Consider the following 16,300-nt stretch of genomic DNA (forward strand, 5'->3'; position numbering starts at 1 on the left):
TAATTAAATGTAAAATTTGATAAGACTTTTGGGACAAAATAAAAACACCACTGCTGTGCATGCCGTGCGTGCATGATTGCTTTTGAACCCTTGAGCTAAAAGGTCATCACAGCTGTCGTGCCGTGCGTGTGATCGTTGTTGTGTGTGGAGGAGTTGTCCAAAAACTTTTAGTGCAGCTACATTTCATGATTTTAAGCTTTCATTGCTCATAGCATTTAGTGCCGATTTCTGCGAATATATTTTTGGAAAGAGCACAGCAATGGCTTTAAGAGCAACAGTGAAATCTCTTGCTGGAGGAGTTGGCAGAGAGCAATGCATTCGCATGCTGAGCGTGAGCTCTGCAAAGCAAGCAAGGTCAGTGATTGATGCACATTCTTGTATTTTAAATTTGCATGATTTGGCCATGTTAAAGGGGCATTTCGTGATCCACAGCCTCATCCCCCCACTTTTCTCAAAAAAAGTTGAGATTTTTATATCACTGGAAACCTCTGGCTACATAATGTTTATGTACTACAAAATATTTCTTGCAGATATTCGTTTTGCAAAGATATCGTGAAATTTGAATTTCGTTCTGGTGCAGAATGAAATAAGCCAGTTCGCAATTTCAGAATCATGATGCATTGTGGGTAATATTTGCCGATTTTTTGGAGATAAACACAAGGAGGCTGCAGTGCATTTCCAATGGCGGCGAACTTTGCACTTCCTTCAAAAACATATTTTTGTAAAACATTTTTTATTCATTCCTACATATGTTAATATTTCCTGTGAAATACAAATATAAATTTCCTGCGAAGACCAAACTGTCAGCGAAATTCCAGTACAAAACGCTTTTTCACGGAAACGTCAAAGTTCACCCCATTGAAAATGTACAGTAGCCTCGTTGTGTTTATCGCTATATTTATTTGGCGACTTTGTTTCTGCACATGCGCAGTTGTAATTGCGAAAGAGCTTATTACAACGCATTGTCAGTGTAATACACATAATCATGCATAACTCGCAAACGCAAAATCGGAATCAACTGAAATTTTGGGAATAGGATTTTTTCGCGGATATGTACTGAAAAATGTAATAAAAAGAGGATGCTAGGAATTAGGATCACGAAATACTCCTTTAATAATTACAACTTTAAAAGTAAACAACTACAAAATGTGCAAGTAGGCCTACTACTATCTATACCATCATGATTCAAGGATTCAACAATTTTAAGATGAAAAAGTTTAAAAAGTATTGTGGATTTAGGGGTTCGTTGACAACTCAATGTTGAACTTCAGTCATATTTTCATGACTAATACACGGTTGTTTATGCCCTCGGGCTGGAAGTGGCCCTCAGGCATAAACAACCATTTAGTCATGAAAATATATGAATGAACCCCTAAATCATCATTCACGGTCACCTCATGACCTGCATTGATCATGGTGATGCAGATATATTAGGCAATAAAATTGGGAGTAGAATATAATTTATGATGATCCAGATCTTTTTATGTCATGATGTAGGGTTGCTTGAATCATTGTCGTTAATTAAAATTGCTCGAGTCATATTCATGATCATGATTATTCTTTTTATAATTTTAATTCTAAAAATGACGGAAAAATTCAATGACATTGGGTGAAGACCACGCTTGTCGCTATGTATAAAGGACCAAGTCTAAATTTTTACTTTTGCATCATCACAAGGTTTAGTTTTGCATGATGGTTAAAAAGTTGCCAAACATTTTGGAGCAAGGTTTAATGTATTGGAATTTGAAGGAGGGAAGGGCTTCGATATGAGGGAAATTATGGGGTAAAAAACAAGTTCAAAAACAACTTTTGGAAAACAAGTGAAAATGGCCATTTTTCCTGGGAGTTTTTGTCTCGAAAATTTTAAAATAATCGGAATCGGAGCTAGACTAGAAACATAGCATCACTTCTGTCACATGAAAGATGATTAGATGAGTGAAAAAAGTTGCAGGAAATTTGAGAAATATGGGAATTTCCATCTTGAATATGCAGAATTGCGACACCCAGTAAACCAATGTCAAACGCGCTTGAAAATGCCTGATTCGCTAGTGTAAATTGCAGTCAAAACGTGCATACATCATGCGCTCATGCTACAGGAAAGCTTCGGAGCTGGTATCCAAGGCATTTATTAGCCAGAGAGGTGTCTTTATTAGGGTGTCCAAAATAGTCAAAAATACCTTATGTAAATCAGGGTGTCCACTTCCTGTTCACTCCATTATAAAAATCAGAATTTTAGGGTGTCCAAATTGAAAACAGGGCATCCAAATGACACCTGGACACTAGGGGTGTGATTTTCGGGTAATTTTGTGCCCGGGTACCCGGCGCATTTTTCGGGCGGGTAAACGGGTACCCGAAATTGCAACAAAAAATAAAATTGCAAAAAAACAACAAAAAATGCTAGGATCATTCATGGTTGACCTAAAAAAAATAAAAATTCAAGATATTTTGTATTTTTAATATGAAAATTGATAATTTGTATTCATGTCATACTCTATTAATGATTTCAAAATGCATTCAAATTCAATGCATTTTGAAATCATTAATAGAGTATGACATGCATACAAATTATCAATTTTCATATTAAAAATACAAAACATCTTGATTTTTTTATATTTTTTTTTTTAGGTCAACCATGAATGATCAGCTACATTTAGGTCTAGGTCCAGAGACACTACAAAACCGAAAAAAAACTTTGAAAAAATTTTTTTTTTTTTTTTTTTTTGGTACCCGGCAGGAAATTTCCTGCCCGGTAATAGGATTATCGGGCGGGACTCAATTCCCGGGACTCACTCACACCCTTACTGGACACCCCTCTGGCTATAATGCCTTGCTGGTATCACCGGTTTTGCATCAAGCTCTTTTACATAGCTAAAAAATGTGAATTCTGGAACAAAACAAAGATTGTTCAACATCGACAGAATAAAAGATGTATGTACATTGTAAAAACAAGTTTAACCTTGTTGATAGTTTAATTTGATAGATTAGCAATGTTAACCTTAACCTTGTGGTCTGTCAGGGCTTTGTTTATGTCCCCTCCCTGTCCGTTCTCTCATTTTTCTCTCTCCACTTTCATTTGTTTTCCATCTTTCTTTCTATGATTACCTGTATCTCTTTAATTTGTTTTCTCTCCTGTTAGAACTTTCTTCCAGCAAATTATTTAAACTTATATATATATGTATGTTCTACGAACTTTTTGTACCGGTACTCAATTTAAATTTTATTATAGGATGCATACAGATTTACTGATGCGAGCAATGCAACCGCGGCCATCACATAAATGTGCCCACAACCATTGCATAACGCGCACACAATAACTGTACGTATAGTTCATGGCCTGGCAGAATCATTGGCAATTTCCCAGTGATGGTCCATGCACATAAAATGTCCTTACTACTGCATACATCTCACACATTATTTCACATCTCCAAGCATTTCTTACAAATGAACATATACATTTGTATAAAAGGACAAGAACACTCTCTGACTTGTAGCTGGCTTAGCTGCTGAAAGTGATTAGATTGATTGTATTTTGAGTGACAAAAAAATTATGTTAGCTGAGATGGGTCCATTTGGTGTGAAATGAGATAACATTGGGATCAGTGTTCGAAATAAGCACTTATCCTCTTGTCCTCTTGTCCAAAAATCACTGGGGACAACCATACTGAGCTATGTACTTATCCCCTGGACAACCACTATATTTTTCCTCCAAAAGTATTACACATTTTGGGGACAACCAAAATGTAGTGAGGACAAGCAGAATTTATACTTTAGTTATCCTTGGGATAACCTCCATATTTTCCTTATTTCGGACACTGATTGGGATTGAACTTGAGGAAAGTAAAACCACCGCAGGACTCTAGCCTACATGTAGTTGTCTGAAAAATAATGAAAATTTTTGATACATTTTTAAGGTAACCGTCTTGTTTTGTGCACATTTTTCAGTTGGTGGACTGATGTAGAGATGGGCCCACCAGATGCGATTCTTGGCGTCACTGAAGCTTTCAAGAAAGATAGCAACCCAAATAAGATCAATCTTGGTGTAGGTGCATACAGAGATGACAATGGCAAACCATTTGTTCTGGCTTCTGTCAGGAAGGTAACACAATTTTATACATGTATGTACATATACTAAAGTAGGTCTACATGTATGTGATTAATCTTTAGATACAGGAAATTGTCATGTTTATTTATTTGACTGAAAGAGTATTTCAGATAAGATTCCCTGTTGGCTACTGCCAGTAGCCTCAATAGATCACCAGAGATGTAAGTCTTCCGGACAGGCTGCAAAATAAGGATTCTGAAGGGCACCCATTTGAAGGCTATTTCGAAAGGGCACATCTAACAAGGCAATTGCATGTTAAAGAATAGCAGCAATTAATAGGGCATCAAGGCAACTGGTAGGAGCACCAAAGGCAATTGCCTTCGGTACCTTCGGTTTTTGGCAGCCTGCTTCCGGAAATGCCATGTAGGTCCTATGGGCATTGCTGCCTGTATCTCTCCATGTAGAAAAGATTCTGTGGACCTCCAAGTTACAGATTACTGTTACCCCTAGTTGTAGCCACATGTTTTACATACAATCATTCAATTAATAAATGTTATTATTGTTTCCCCTGAAGGCTGAAGAATTGATAGCATCCCAGAAGCTGGACAAGGAATATCTGGGTATTGGTGGATTGGCTGATTTCACTAAAGCATCAGCAAAACTGGCACTGGGAGCTGACAGTGAGGTCCTCCAATCGGGAAGAGTAAGTAATTAGTATAGGACAGGGGAATTTGTCGACAGTCAGGCAGAGACAGATATTTATAAGTAGACACAGAAGAGATATATTTCAGATAAGAGAAAATAGATCTGCAAACAGAAATAGAAAATCAGATATATCTAGGAAATCAGCTGGTTTAAGGTAGTACTACACCCCCTGATAAATTTGCGACTATTTTTGCATTTGTCTCAAAAAATAATAACACACTGGTAACAAAAGTTATGTATATTATGGGGCAAGGAATCCAGTTACTATACTGGAATTTCAGTGACTCAAGACAAGCGGTGCATTATTTATGATAAGAAAAGAGGTACCGCTAGAATGTACCTGATTTCTTTTAATGAACCACTTGTCTTGAATCACTGAAATTTCAGTGAAGTAATTGGATTCCTTGCCCCTATAATATACATAACTTTTGTTACCAGTGTGTAGTTATTTTTGAGAAAATGCAAAATTAGTCACAAAATTTATCAGGGGGTGTAGTACCACCTTAATTTATTCAATTACTCAATAAAGAAGCATGCTTGTGTTGTTGATTAGGAAATCAACCACTTTAATAAAATGTATGTAACATTTGTAATTAATGTAATTAAATCTTTTAAAAAATGCTTTACTGGACATTTGCCAACATGTGATTTTCTCCAATCTTGTTGCCCACAACCTTCTGCTGCAAAGGAGGTGACTACAAGATTTCTCCATGCACTGCAATCTTGGAACACGTTTGGCTATTGATGTTCTACCTGAATTATGCTATCATAATATCCCAATTCATACTGTAAAATCTCGATAGTTAGCATATGTGCTTACTATAGAGCAGTTTTGAAAACATGAAATTGTACTATAGTCTGGCGCTTTACCAACTGAGCTAATGGGGTTGAGACACACATTTGCAGGTTTACTTGTTCGTACATGTATGTAACTATGTGTATCGATGATTTGCTCAAAACCATTTACACTTTTGTGGATGGGGCTCTTTTGTTTGCATGTATTAAAAGCGCTCGATAGTAAGCACATATATGCTTATACTCTTAAGTTTTTACAGTATTCTAGGTTAAAGTGTGATATGTCTCACCAGCAGTAGCAAATTGGCAGCAGTTACATTATTTTAATTGTAGAATATCATCTTTTTCCTGCGCATGTCTTGATTAGTAGTCATGTGAGTGACACTCCTCAGTTTTGCAAGCTGAGTGTCATCTGTCATAATTTTACTCTCAGAATTTACCCATGAATCTTGTTATTTCCTTTTGATGTTTCAGAGCATCACAGTCCAGAATTAACCCAGTAATCTTGTTATTTTCAGAGCATCACAGTGCAAGGCATATCTGGTACTGGCTCTCTGAGAATTGGAGCTAACTTCTTGCAGAAATTCTTCCCTGGAAACAAAGTGATTTATCTGCCATCACCTTCTTGGGGAAACCACACACCAATATTCAAGTAGGTTTAATGCTTTAGTAGTATAATTATATCTGAATCCAGTTTCATACTGTCAAAAGAAAATATAGTCGGTCAACAGGGATTTTCGTGTTACATGTAGGAAAAAAACCTATTCTACGTACCAGCCAACACAGATTTTGCATTTTGGATATTTTTTATTTTGTTTAGGTGTGCAAAATTTAAAACAGGGGCTCCGTTTTTTGGCTGAAGTTTTTTTGCAGCTTTTTCAAGCTTTCAGTGATTTTTAGGGTCGTTTTGGCCTCTTCCATCCCCTAAAGAATCCTGACTTAGCAGTTCTGTCTAACCACCTTTAGAAAAGAGTTTTTCTGATGCTTAATGGATATTTTCTAAATGTTGCTATCACTTTCAGACATGCTGGTGTTGACGTGAAGGCATACCGTTACTATGACAAGAATACATGTGGTTTTGATGAAGCAGGGGCTCTTGAAGATATTGCGGTAAGAAAATATTTAAAATAAGACCTTCTATCTATTATGGTCTGCACAGTTGGTATCACAATACTTATGTGGTTACAAGGGCTATAGTTTGATCAGCTCGTAATCGGCTGGCCAGCCTTATAACATTGTGGATCAATATCAATATATTTTATTTCGAGAATTGTCATCTCACCAGAAGCATCTCAAATTATTAATTTGAAGTCCTACTTTATCTACTTTCTTTAACTTGCACAATATAGACCAGACAGGTCTATATCACTTTTAACATGGGTCTATTTTTCGGTGTAGTGGTTAAAGCCTAACAACAATTCCCGCCGGTAAGAGCTGATCGAACTTTATACATTTTATCATTTGAGAAATATTTTCATGTGGGGCTATTTTGTGAAATTAGGGAGCTAATCTTCTTTAGTGCAGTACTGTAGTTGTCATAAGTTCTACTGTTGATCTTATGACCTATTGAATCAATACCAAGATTAGAGCATGAAGCTTTTGCAGCATGATGCAAAGTATTGTTTGAGATCACTTCCCTGTAAATACAAAATATCTTTATAATGTTTTTGGCAACATTGGATTGCCTTTACATTACATGTTTGACGAATATGCATGTAGTGGCGTGGTGCTTTATTTGCCACTTGGAGTCTACTTCTGACCCAAGTGTAAAAGAGAAATATACTGGTCTACATCTAGGATGAGACTACCCCTAAATCCAGGGTATATTATGTCTTCGAATGTAGATAGTAAATTCAAATTTTCTACATAAATATTTTTATGTTCGCGACTTACAATCTTTTATGACTTTATATTTTTCCCTCAGAATATTCCCAAGAAGTCCATCATCATGTTGCATGCATGTGCACATAATCCTACTGGTGTAGACCCAAAGGTGAGTGTACTAAAATACTTCCTCTAATCTCTTGTATCCTAAAATTCAGTGTTGCCAATTTCAGGAAATTTTACTTGGATGATCCTGTACAAATGTATAGGCAAAGAACATTTTTCAGGAAATTTTTTGCCATTTCAGGATTTTTTGACAACACTGACGGGCATCTCTGAAAATTATACAGTAAAAGTCCGTTCATAGTACGCTGCAATTGCTTTGTGGTGTGGTGCATTGCCGATATATGTATTACTTTTTGCCGAAACTCATCGCAACTCGTCGCATTTCCAAGTTAAAATGTATTTAACTTTATTGCAATACCGCAATGCAGTATTTTGCAAAAGTAGTATTAACGGTGTAGTATGAACGGACCTTTAAGCCTGATATTTTCATACATTAAGAAATGGCATTTACAACAAGTTTGACCATGCTGCAAAGACAAGCCTTTGAGGAACCTACGTAATCTGGCTTGGCAGATTTTCCAAAACATTTCAGAAGATGCCATAAGTGTGTACAACTGGAAGGGAAGTGAGACTTGTAGCCACATAAAACTACTTGAGAAATGAATTAGGCACCCTCTATAATCAACTTTAGACTGATGGCAAATAGTCAAAACAAGCAAAACCACATACCTCTGATAATCACCTTGAAATAATAAACTTTTCCAGTAAAATATGAGGTGTTAGCTTTAATTGCTGTTGTGACTTTTGAAGGCGAAACACTGATGTTGCATAAAAATATCTCATCGGTTCCTAATGAGATCTGCTAATGAAGGGATTTCCCCAGATTCCAATTCAGACCAAAGACCTAAGTCTAACCGATTCGGAAGTGACCAATCTGATCAGTTTATCAATAGTTTACATGTTGCATGTACAGCACTGTCCATACAGAAATTTTAAAGGAGACAAGCGAATTTGAAAGTACGATAATGGATGGGGAAAAAAGCAAAACATAATAAAGTAATCCTTTTTGTCTTTGTCACAGCCGGACCAATGGAAGGCATTGTCTAAAGTCATTAAGGTAAGAATTGTGCTATCACTGTGGTAAGGAAGGAAGAAAGAAAGCAGAAAAACTGAAAAAGCAATGCCTTTGTCAAATACCAAATTGTAATTAGCTGTTTTATTTGAGCTCAAGTAAACTGAACATACGAGGGGGTATCAAAAAGTTTTAGAAATCGCCCAGAAGTGAAAGAGCTATATCAATGAAGTTTTGTCAGTGCAATCACTGGTCCATATGTACATTATGGTCCAAAAATGGTCTCGTAGGTATGTTTACTTTTTTTACAGGTGGCACTAGATGTCAATAACCTGCTGCCCCAGTTACTGCGCATAAACTGCAAGATTGAGAAAATTGAGGCAAGCAGCATTATGAAGATCCTGCTTTAGAAGGGTTGCAGTGCCTAGAAAATTGATGATGAAATGAAAGTTATCTTCGGTGGTGATTGTGATATGTCACTGTCGCTTTTTGGAAAAGGAATTTTTATTTCATCACAAATTTTCTGGGCACTGTAACCCTTAAATGGAACTTAATCATGCTGCATGCCTCAATTTTCTCCATTTTGCTGGTTATGCGGTTACATAGGCAGGTAGTGACATCTAGCTCCTGTAAAAAAAAGTAAACATACTTATGAGACCATTTTTGCACCATAGTGTACATAAGGACCAGTAATTGCACTGACAAAATTTCATTGATATAGCTCTTTCACTTCTGTGCGATTTCTAAAACTTTTTGATACCCCCTCGTATTTAACCATAACAACACATGATTTATTATTTGGACTCTTTGGACCCGGACTGCTGAAGTTGGGTAAATAATGTTTTGAAGGTCCACTTAAAAAAAAACTTTGAATGTCTGCACTGGCGTGGTAAAATCGGTGGTGGGGGTGGGGGTTGACCAATCAGAAACGTCGACTGATCACCCGAGTGTCCTCACACAGTTTGTTTAGTGACAAAGGAGCGTAAGCCAGTTGGGATTGAGATTAATTTAAGGGGGCCAATATACAGTAAGCAAAATAATTAAGTTAGCAGATATGTTCACTCCTGTATATCCTAAGTAAAGTCAAATGTGTCAAAATTAAAACATGCAGCCGATGCCTGTACTCTTTAGGTCTGATTTAAGACCTTATTTGTTGAAATTGGTTGAGAATTATAGAAACGGTGATCCAAAACCTAATGAAGATACGAAATAAAAAGTTGCACTTTTGTGTTCTAATCAATGAAAGCATGATGCTAGTTTTTCGTGCTAATCAATGAAACCACGGCGCTATGAGTTCTCTTGTTCGCGAACGCTTTGTGTACAAATCAATAGGACATGCAATGTGGTAAACTGCAACTTTTATATTTGCATCTTCCTTGGGTTTTTGGATCATCGTGTCTTTATTTCTTGAACAATTTCAACGAATGAGGTCTTAAATTCGAGCTAAAAGATGCAGCTATTGGCTGATGGTTCCAATTATGACACATCTGCCTTTGTTTAGGATATACAGGGGGTGAACGTAACTGGTACCTTAATTATTTGGCTTACTGTATTTAAACAATAGGTAAACTGCAATTTCTAGCAAATAGAATGGGTAATGCATCAGATTTGCCCCTATTTAGAGTTGAATAATTGAAGTATAGCATAATTGTAATCCAAATAATTTTGTTGGTACCACTGATTTTTTTACAGGAAAGGGAGTTGTTTCCCTTCTTCGACATGGCATATCAGGGTTTTGCCAGTGGCAATACTGATCGTGATGCGGGGGCACTCAGGCAGTTTATTCAAGATGGACATAATGTCTGTCTCTCACAGTCTTTTGCCAAGAACATGGGTCTCTATGGTAAGCAAATATGGTATTCAGAGATTGTATAGTCAGAGTTATGTGAACTCATCTGTACACAAAAGCTGAGAGAGGGAGTTTGCCATGTTGCGATTTAAGGTGAAAAAATATCCTGATATTGATTTAAGGTGAAAAAATATCCTGATATTGACTGTATCACAATGTTTTTTTAAACTTCCTTAAGCTTCAAAACAACTTGAGCACGCAATCAAATCTAAATTACTTCGGTAATGTTATGGATTTAAGTCATATTTGAGATAAGTTGAGGTAGTGAAAAACATGTGAACCAGCAGGGAGTAAACCTGAGCACATGGCTATTTCTGATCCTTAAGGTGCACCATTGTGCTGGATAATCTAAGCTAGTTTTTAGGTAGTCTTAAGTAATCATTACCAGCTTTAGAGGAGAAAATGCTTCACCCTGAATGAAGCAGTATGAAATACAGGTTTCAAAAAACAAAAACAAATTGTCATAAATGTTATAAATGCTTAAAGAGGAAGCCCCGCCAGAGCAGTTCTTCTGAGGTGAACCAAACCTGCCTGGTTATCAAAATAATCACCAAAGCAATGAATAGACTCCGCATTGCCCTCCCGATCATGAGGACCATTTATTAAGCTATTTATGACCATTCAACAATTTTATATTCATATACATAAATATAATTGAGATAAATAATGATAGATTTCATAGCACTTTCATAGCAATTAAGACATAATATAAATAGAGATAACCATACTGAATTATTTATCTTCCAATAAATATTATTAATAACACAATACAAGAATTATTGGAAAAATGTGTACAACAAGCCAACCATATAGGCTGAACATGCAAGAATTGACTTCTATATCACATTTAACCAAATTTCATCTTAAGCAAATACAGATACCTCTTTGGATCAAACAGAGGATTGAATTGGAAAACAATATTTATAACGCAATTATTAAATAAACAAATCTCCAAAAGAAGAAACAATGCCAACTCTATCAATGAATTAAATCTTTAAATCCCTATATAAGCTGGTAATTATTGAAAAGTCAGCCAAAATTTACTATAAAATAATATTAATAAATGAAATAATCCACTGACAAAAACAATCAAGCCAAAAAGATACTTTTTTGGTCCAGCATGATCGGAGGAGCAAATGCAAGTGGCTTACTAAGAAAGGTGTGAACACAACAAAAGAAATGGAATTAAAGCAGAGACCTGATTGGCTGCACCCCACTAAAGTGCCATCTGAATGGCCAGGAATCTGGGATTGTTGCTATAACAACACAACAACTCCTACATCATTCCACCCATGACCCAAATCAATAGCATAAACTTTCAAGAGGACTTGATATGGCTCAAGTGGAACTGATAGGATAATTGTCCAGACTTGGCTGCACATGAATGCCCAAGTTTCCCTGATGCTGAGACAATCTGGTTTTTAAAAGATTTTCAACTTTGAAAAACATCATTAATTTGATAACCAGGCAGGTTTGGTTTACCCCAGAATAACTGATCTGGTGGGGCTTCATCTTTAAGAACATTTTAGGTTGTATTGCAAGAGTGATCAATTTTGACAAACTGATATTGTATTGTTTGTTGTTTCAGGTGAACGAGTAGGAGCATTCTCATTGATCTGCCAAGATGCAGATGAAGCCAAGAGATGCGAGTCACAGCTCAAGATCATCATCAGACCTATGTACTCTAACCCACCTGTCAACGGTGCTCGTATCGCTAGTACCATCATGAACACACCAGATTTGAATACTGTGTGGTAAGTTAATTTGATATCATCAGACCTATGTACTCCAATCCACCTGTCAATGGTGCTCGTATCGCTAGTACCATCATGAACACACCAGATTTGAATACTGTGTGGTGAGTTATAGTGAACAAAACCACTGATTGATCAGCAATTGTTAATTTCCCCTTATGGTCATCATATTCATGATTTCAGCAATCTTTGGCCCATTTTTGTAATAATCAAATGTTCTACACAGCTAACTGTTGCTTTGTATGTCAAAGGTTCCTGTCAATTGGTCAGTGCTCCTGAGGGGTTACTTGAGAATTTGTGGTTGGGTATTGAAAAACTAGGATTCTTGCCTCTATCTATTGATGATAAGGCAACAAGTTATATCTGTAACCACTCTATAATTTAATTATTCATTCTATCTTTATTCTGCAAAAATTCTTTCAATACATAAATAATGGTCTCAAAAGAGGCATGGATAACAAAATTAATACACACAGTTACACACAATCTTCTTAGAATTACAGAATTAAAACTCATTAAAGGTCCGTAACCCGATCGACAGCATCATCCCCCCGATTTTTTTCATTGTTGATGAAGTTTTGGTATCACATAATAGATACTATTTTTCTCATTACTATCCTGAAATTTGACGCTCCAAGTCGATGTATTTCCGGAGAAATCTGAAACACATCGGCTTTTACAGGCTACCAGTTTGTAAACAATGGTAAATACTTTGGATTTCTGGGCCGGGAATTATGAACGAAATAGCTCGAATATCAGTCTCCTCAACAGCTACTTTGGTTTCACGTATACACATTCTGTGAAAAAGCGAACCACACTAACTGCTGAGGAGACGCTGCCTAGACGGTGTGCCGTATTTAATTATAAAATTTCCACGATGGAGGCAGCGGGCGATTAGCTCAATCGGTTAGCGCCGCTTCATGTTTCTACCGAGAGGTACCCGTTCAAAATCCGCACGGAATGTTTTTTTTCCTCTCCATTTTAACCCAAACTTTTTTATATTCATTTGACATGTACATATTGCAAGGGGAAATATATTTTGTTTCCTTTTTTTTCTGAAACGGTACGAAAAAACCAAATATTTTTCGTTCAATACGGGCCGGGCATTGATTGTACAGCATGTCAGCATTAAATTCGTCATACTGAACGGAAATGGTTGTTGTTGCTTGCCTACCCAGAATGCAATTCACGTATACCAAGGTATTGGATTGCAAATTTGGCTATTTATTCACATTTACGCTGAAAATGCTCGCTTTTTTTCACAAAGCAGCATAAAGGGGGCGATATTTGATATTATTATGTAATTTTAAAGACAATCCATATCCAAAACCAATAGGGTTACCCCCCTTTAAAGTAAACAAAATAAATGAAAAATACAGATAAAAATGATTAAATAACAAAATGGAAATAAATAAACTTAACTGGGTATGTTACAACTGTTTTACAGGTTAGATGAATTGAAGGTGATGTCTGGACGTATTATCACGATGAGAGAGCAGCTGGTAGCTAACCTGCAGAAAGAAGGCTCTACAAGGAACTGGCAACATATCACAGACCAGATTGGCATGTTCTGTTTCACAGGAATTGGTCCAGACCAGGTATGTATATGCATCCATGGGCATAGTCACAAATACACTCCCCACATATACCCTTGCATAACAGATATTTCTTAGGATCTGGAAATGTAATTTTTAAAGTCCTAAAGTCCTCTGTTTGTTGGTCTATCATGCCAAAGCCTCACAAAGTCAGTGATCAAATCCTCAAAAGGTCAAAACCCCTTGTATTTGAGTGTATTTGTACATTCCAATGGTCGCAAAACCAAATCATGTGTACCAACGTAATCCTGCAATGTGTTGCTTCCTTAAGTTTAGTGAAAGATGTGTTATCTTATTGAACTTGCAAGCTGTATCAAAATGATTGGTACCATCAGTTTTCATCGATAATGGATGAGTCTGACACATCAAAATTTGACATACGTTCCAAATAATTTGAAGAGTAATTGTATAACAAGTCATAGACTATACATTCTGGACATATCGAGAGTATCCAATGTTGCATTTGGAACAGACAGGCAGGCTTTACAATAAACATCAAAATTGACGGGGACCAAACATTTTGATATAACCTGTAGAATAATTGTCTGATGTTTCATACATGGTCCTGTGTCACAACCTGGGGTACCTTTGTGTTACATAGTAAAAAAATGAAATGGTTCATACATTTTACCTACACATCTCATTTGAAGTGGTTCATCCTTCTGAGCATTTTGACACCTTTTTATGGAAATCGGTTAAAAATGAGAGAGTGCTTGGCAAAAACAATCACAAAGTAGGGAGGATGTAACCCCACCTCTTTTTTCCACATTTACAATCATTCTGAGCAAGTATTGGTCTTTTAAATGAACTTTTGTATTTATTCACTTGGTTTAGATGTCTGGGAGTTCATTTAGACATTTTTTTACTAGATTCAAATTTTTAAAGGGGGTTTTAAATCAAATTTACAATATGAATCCCTCCCCCTAATCCTCCTCCCCCACCCTTGGCACATTTCATGCCAAACGTCATAAGAAAATAATTGAAAAATATTTGAAAACTGGATAAAAACATGAGTAATATAGAATAAATTAGCCTCAATTTAAGACCTAATTGAATCTTCTAAGTGAAGGAATACTCAAGGGACAGTGTTTTGAAATCCAAACTGCACATCAAAATGTAACAAAGCCACCTTTTTGTGTACCCCAGTATATGGCACAGGATCACATTGAACACCCAGGAAATTAATCCAATTGTGCTTTTCTTTTATTTTCTTTTTGACATGACAGGTAGCTAAAATGACTAAGGATTTCTCTGTATATCTGACAAAAGATGGTAGGATCTCGGTTGCCGGTATTTCATCCAAGAATAATGCATACCTAGCACACGCAATGCATGAAGTCACCAAATAAGTTGACGCATCTAAAGTATTATAATATGGTTGTTATTATTGAACTTGTGTGTAGTGGTGAAAGCTTAATATTTGTGACCCATCACATTGAAACACAAAATAATCAAAAACAATTGTCAAAACTCCCTCACACTCCCCGCCCCCCATATAAAGATAATAATAAATAATAATAAATATGTATAATGGGCTATTCCAGTTACAGTTACAATTCATACACCCCCTATGGAGGACCTTAATCTACACAGGTTGTGTAGATTTCAAATGGAGTCACCCATTCAGGTAACCCCATTTGAAATTCACACTCCCTGTGTGGAGGATTAAGGTCTTGTCTTCCATAGTTAGTGTATGGAAATGGAAATAATATCAATAGAAATAATTACACTCTGCCGCCTAAAACCAATATTTTACATCCTACAAAAATGCAGGTAACATGTTTAAGAAAAATTAAACATTTTCAAAGACAAATGTTTTGATGTGATGGCTCACATTATATGGTCTAAACCTATGCACTGTTTTTAAGTGTGTGTGAGTGGACATAAAGACTGCTTACTAAACCACAAAAAGGAATTAAAATGGAGGAGCTCAACTGGCTGAATGAAGATGCAGTTTTTACCACATCACTATGGGATTAGTGCAGTGTGAAGGTTTTGACCTAAAATATAATCAGCTTGTAATAGGGGAGACTCATAACATGGATTAATCTGGAATGGTGTACACACAGCTGGGCACAGCACCTACACGACCTGCACTTTGCGTGACTGACGCACGCTTCTGTGAATTTACGCAGGCGTAAGTTGGAACTACATTGTAGCGTGCAGTAACAAAAATCAAATAGTCCTTGCCTATTGCGAGCTGATCATAGTATAAAATATAGTATAAGAAAGTTTTAACTTACGTCTCACGACTATATTATTAAAAGCTGTGGTAGCCTGTGGCTTGCATCCACAAGCCATCGGAGCCACTGGTTTATTCTGCGGTCGTCACATTAAAATATAAGTATAAAATATGTTATACATTTTAGACTTTTACACAGCTATTGTCATATTGCCACTTAGAGATCTCTATATTATTCCATTTTGTTCAAGGTGAGGCTGACTGCTTTGTCAAAATTGTAGGGTATAGTCAAATGCAGCAAACCTTTGACGAGCGCGACTACCGTGATGTTGCAAATTCGGCGCTAACAACGCGTACGGCGCACAGTTCATTCATAAATTTGCACTCAGCAGCAACATATCGCCTTAGCAGCCAAT

At 36.5% G+C, this 16,300-nt stretch overlaps 1 protein-coding gene across 1 annotated transcript; it reads left to right on the forward strand.

Moving 5' to 3' along the window:
• Positions 1 to 100: 100 nt before the first annotated feature.
• On the forward strand, positions 101 to 15,165 carry LOC140135802 (aspartate aminotransferase, mitochondrial-like). The gene is made up of 11 exons (XM_072157422.1): positions 101 to 354; positions 3,943 to 4,096; positions 4,617 to 4,745; positions 6,061 to 6,194; positions 6,565 to 6,652; positions 7,467 to 7,535; positions 8,514 to 8,549; positions 10,197 to 10,347; positions 11,942 to 12,107; positions 13,555 to 13,705; positions 14,929 to 15,165. The coding sequence occupies exons 1-11, from the start codon at positions 260 to 262 to the stop codon at positions 15,049 to 15,051; spliced, it is 1,296 nt and encodes a 431-aa protein (XP_072013523.1). The 5' UTR covers positions 101 to 259; the 3' UTR covers positions 15,052 to 15,165.
• The last annotated feature ends 1,135 nt before the right edge of the window (positions 15,166 to 16,300 follow it).

The sequence above is a fragment of the Amphiura filiformis genome, chromosome 16 (assembly GCF_039555335.1).
Source record: "Amphiura filiformis chromosome 16, Afil_fr2py, whole genome shotgun sequence".
NCBI lineage: Eukaryota > Metazoa > Echinodermata > Ophiuroidea > Amphilepidida > Amphiuridae > Amphiura > Amphiura filiformis.

Excerpts from the sequence above, each read along its gene's own strand:
- LOC140135802 (XM_072157422.1), top strand. The coding sequence starts at position 260 with ATGGCTTTAAGAGCAACAGTGAAATCTCTTGCTGGAGGAGTTGGCAGA. Across the intron at positions 6,653-7,466 it reads GGGCTCTTGAAGATATTGCG|AATATTCCCAAGAAGTCCAT; the intron begins GTAAGAAAATAT and ends TTTTTCCCTCAG. Across the intron at positions 12,108-13,554 it reads CCAGATTTGAATACTGTGTG|GTTAGATGAATTGAAGGTGA; the intron begins GTAAGTTAATTT and ends ACTGTTTTACAG.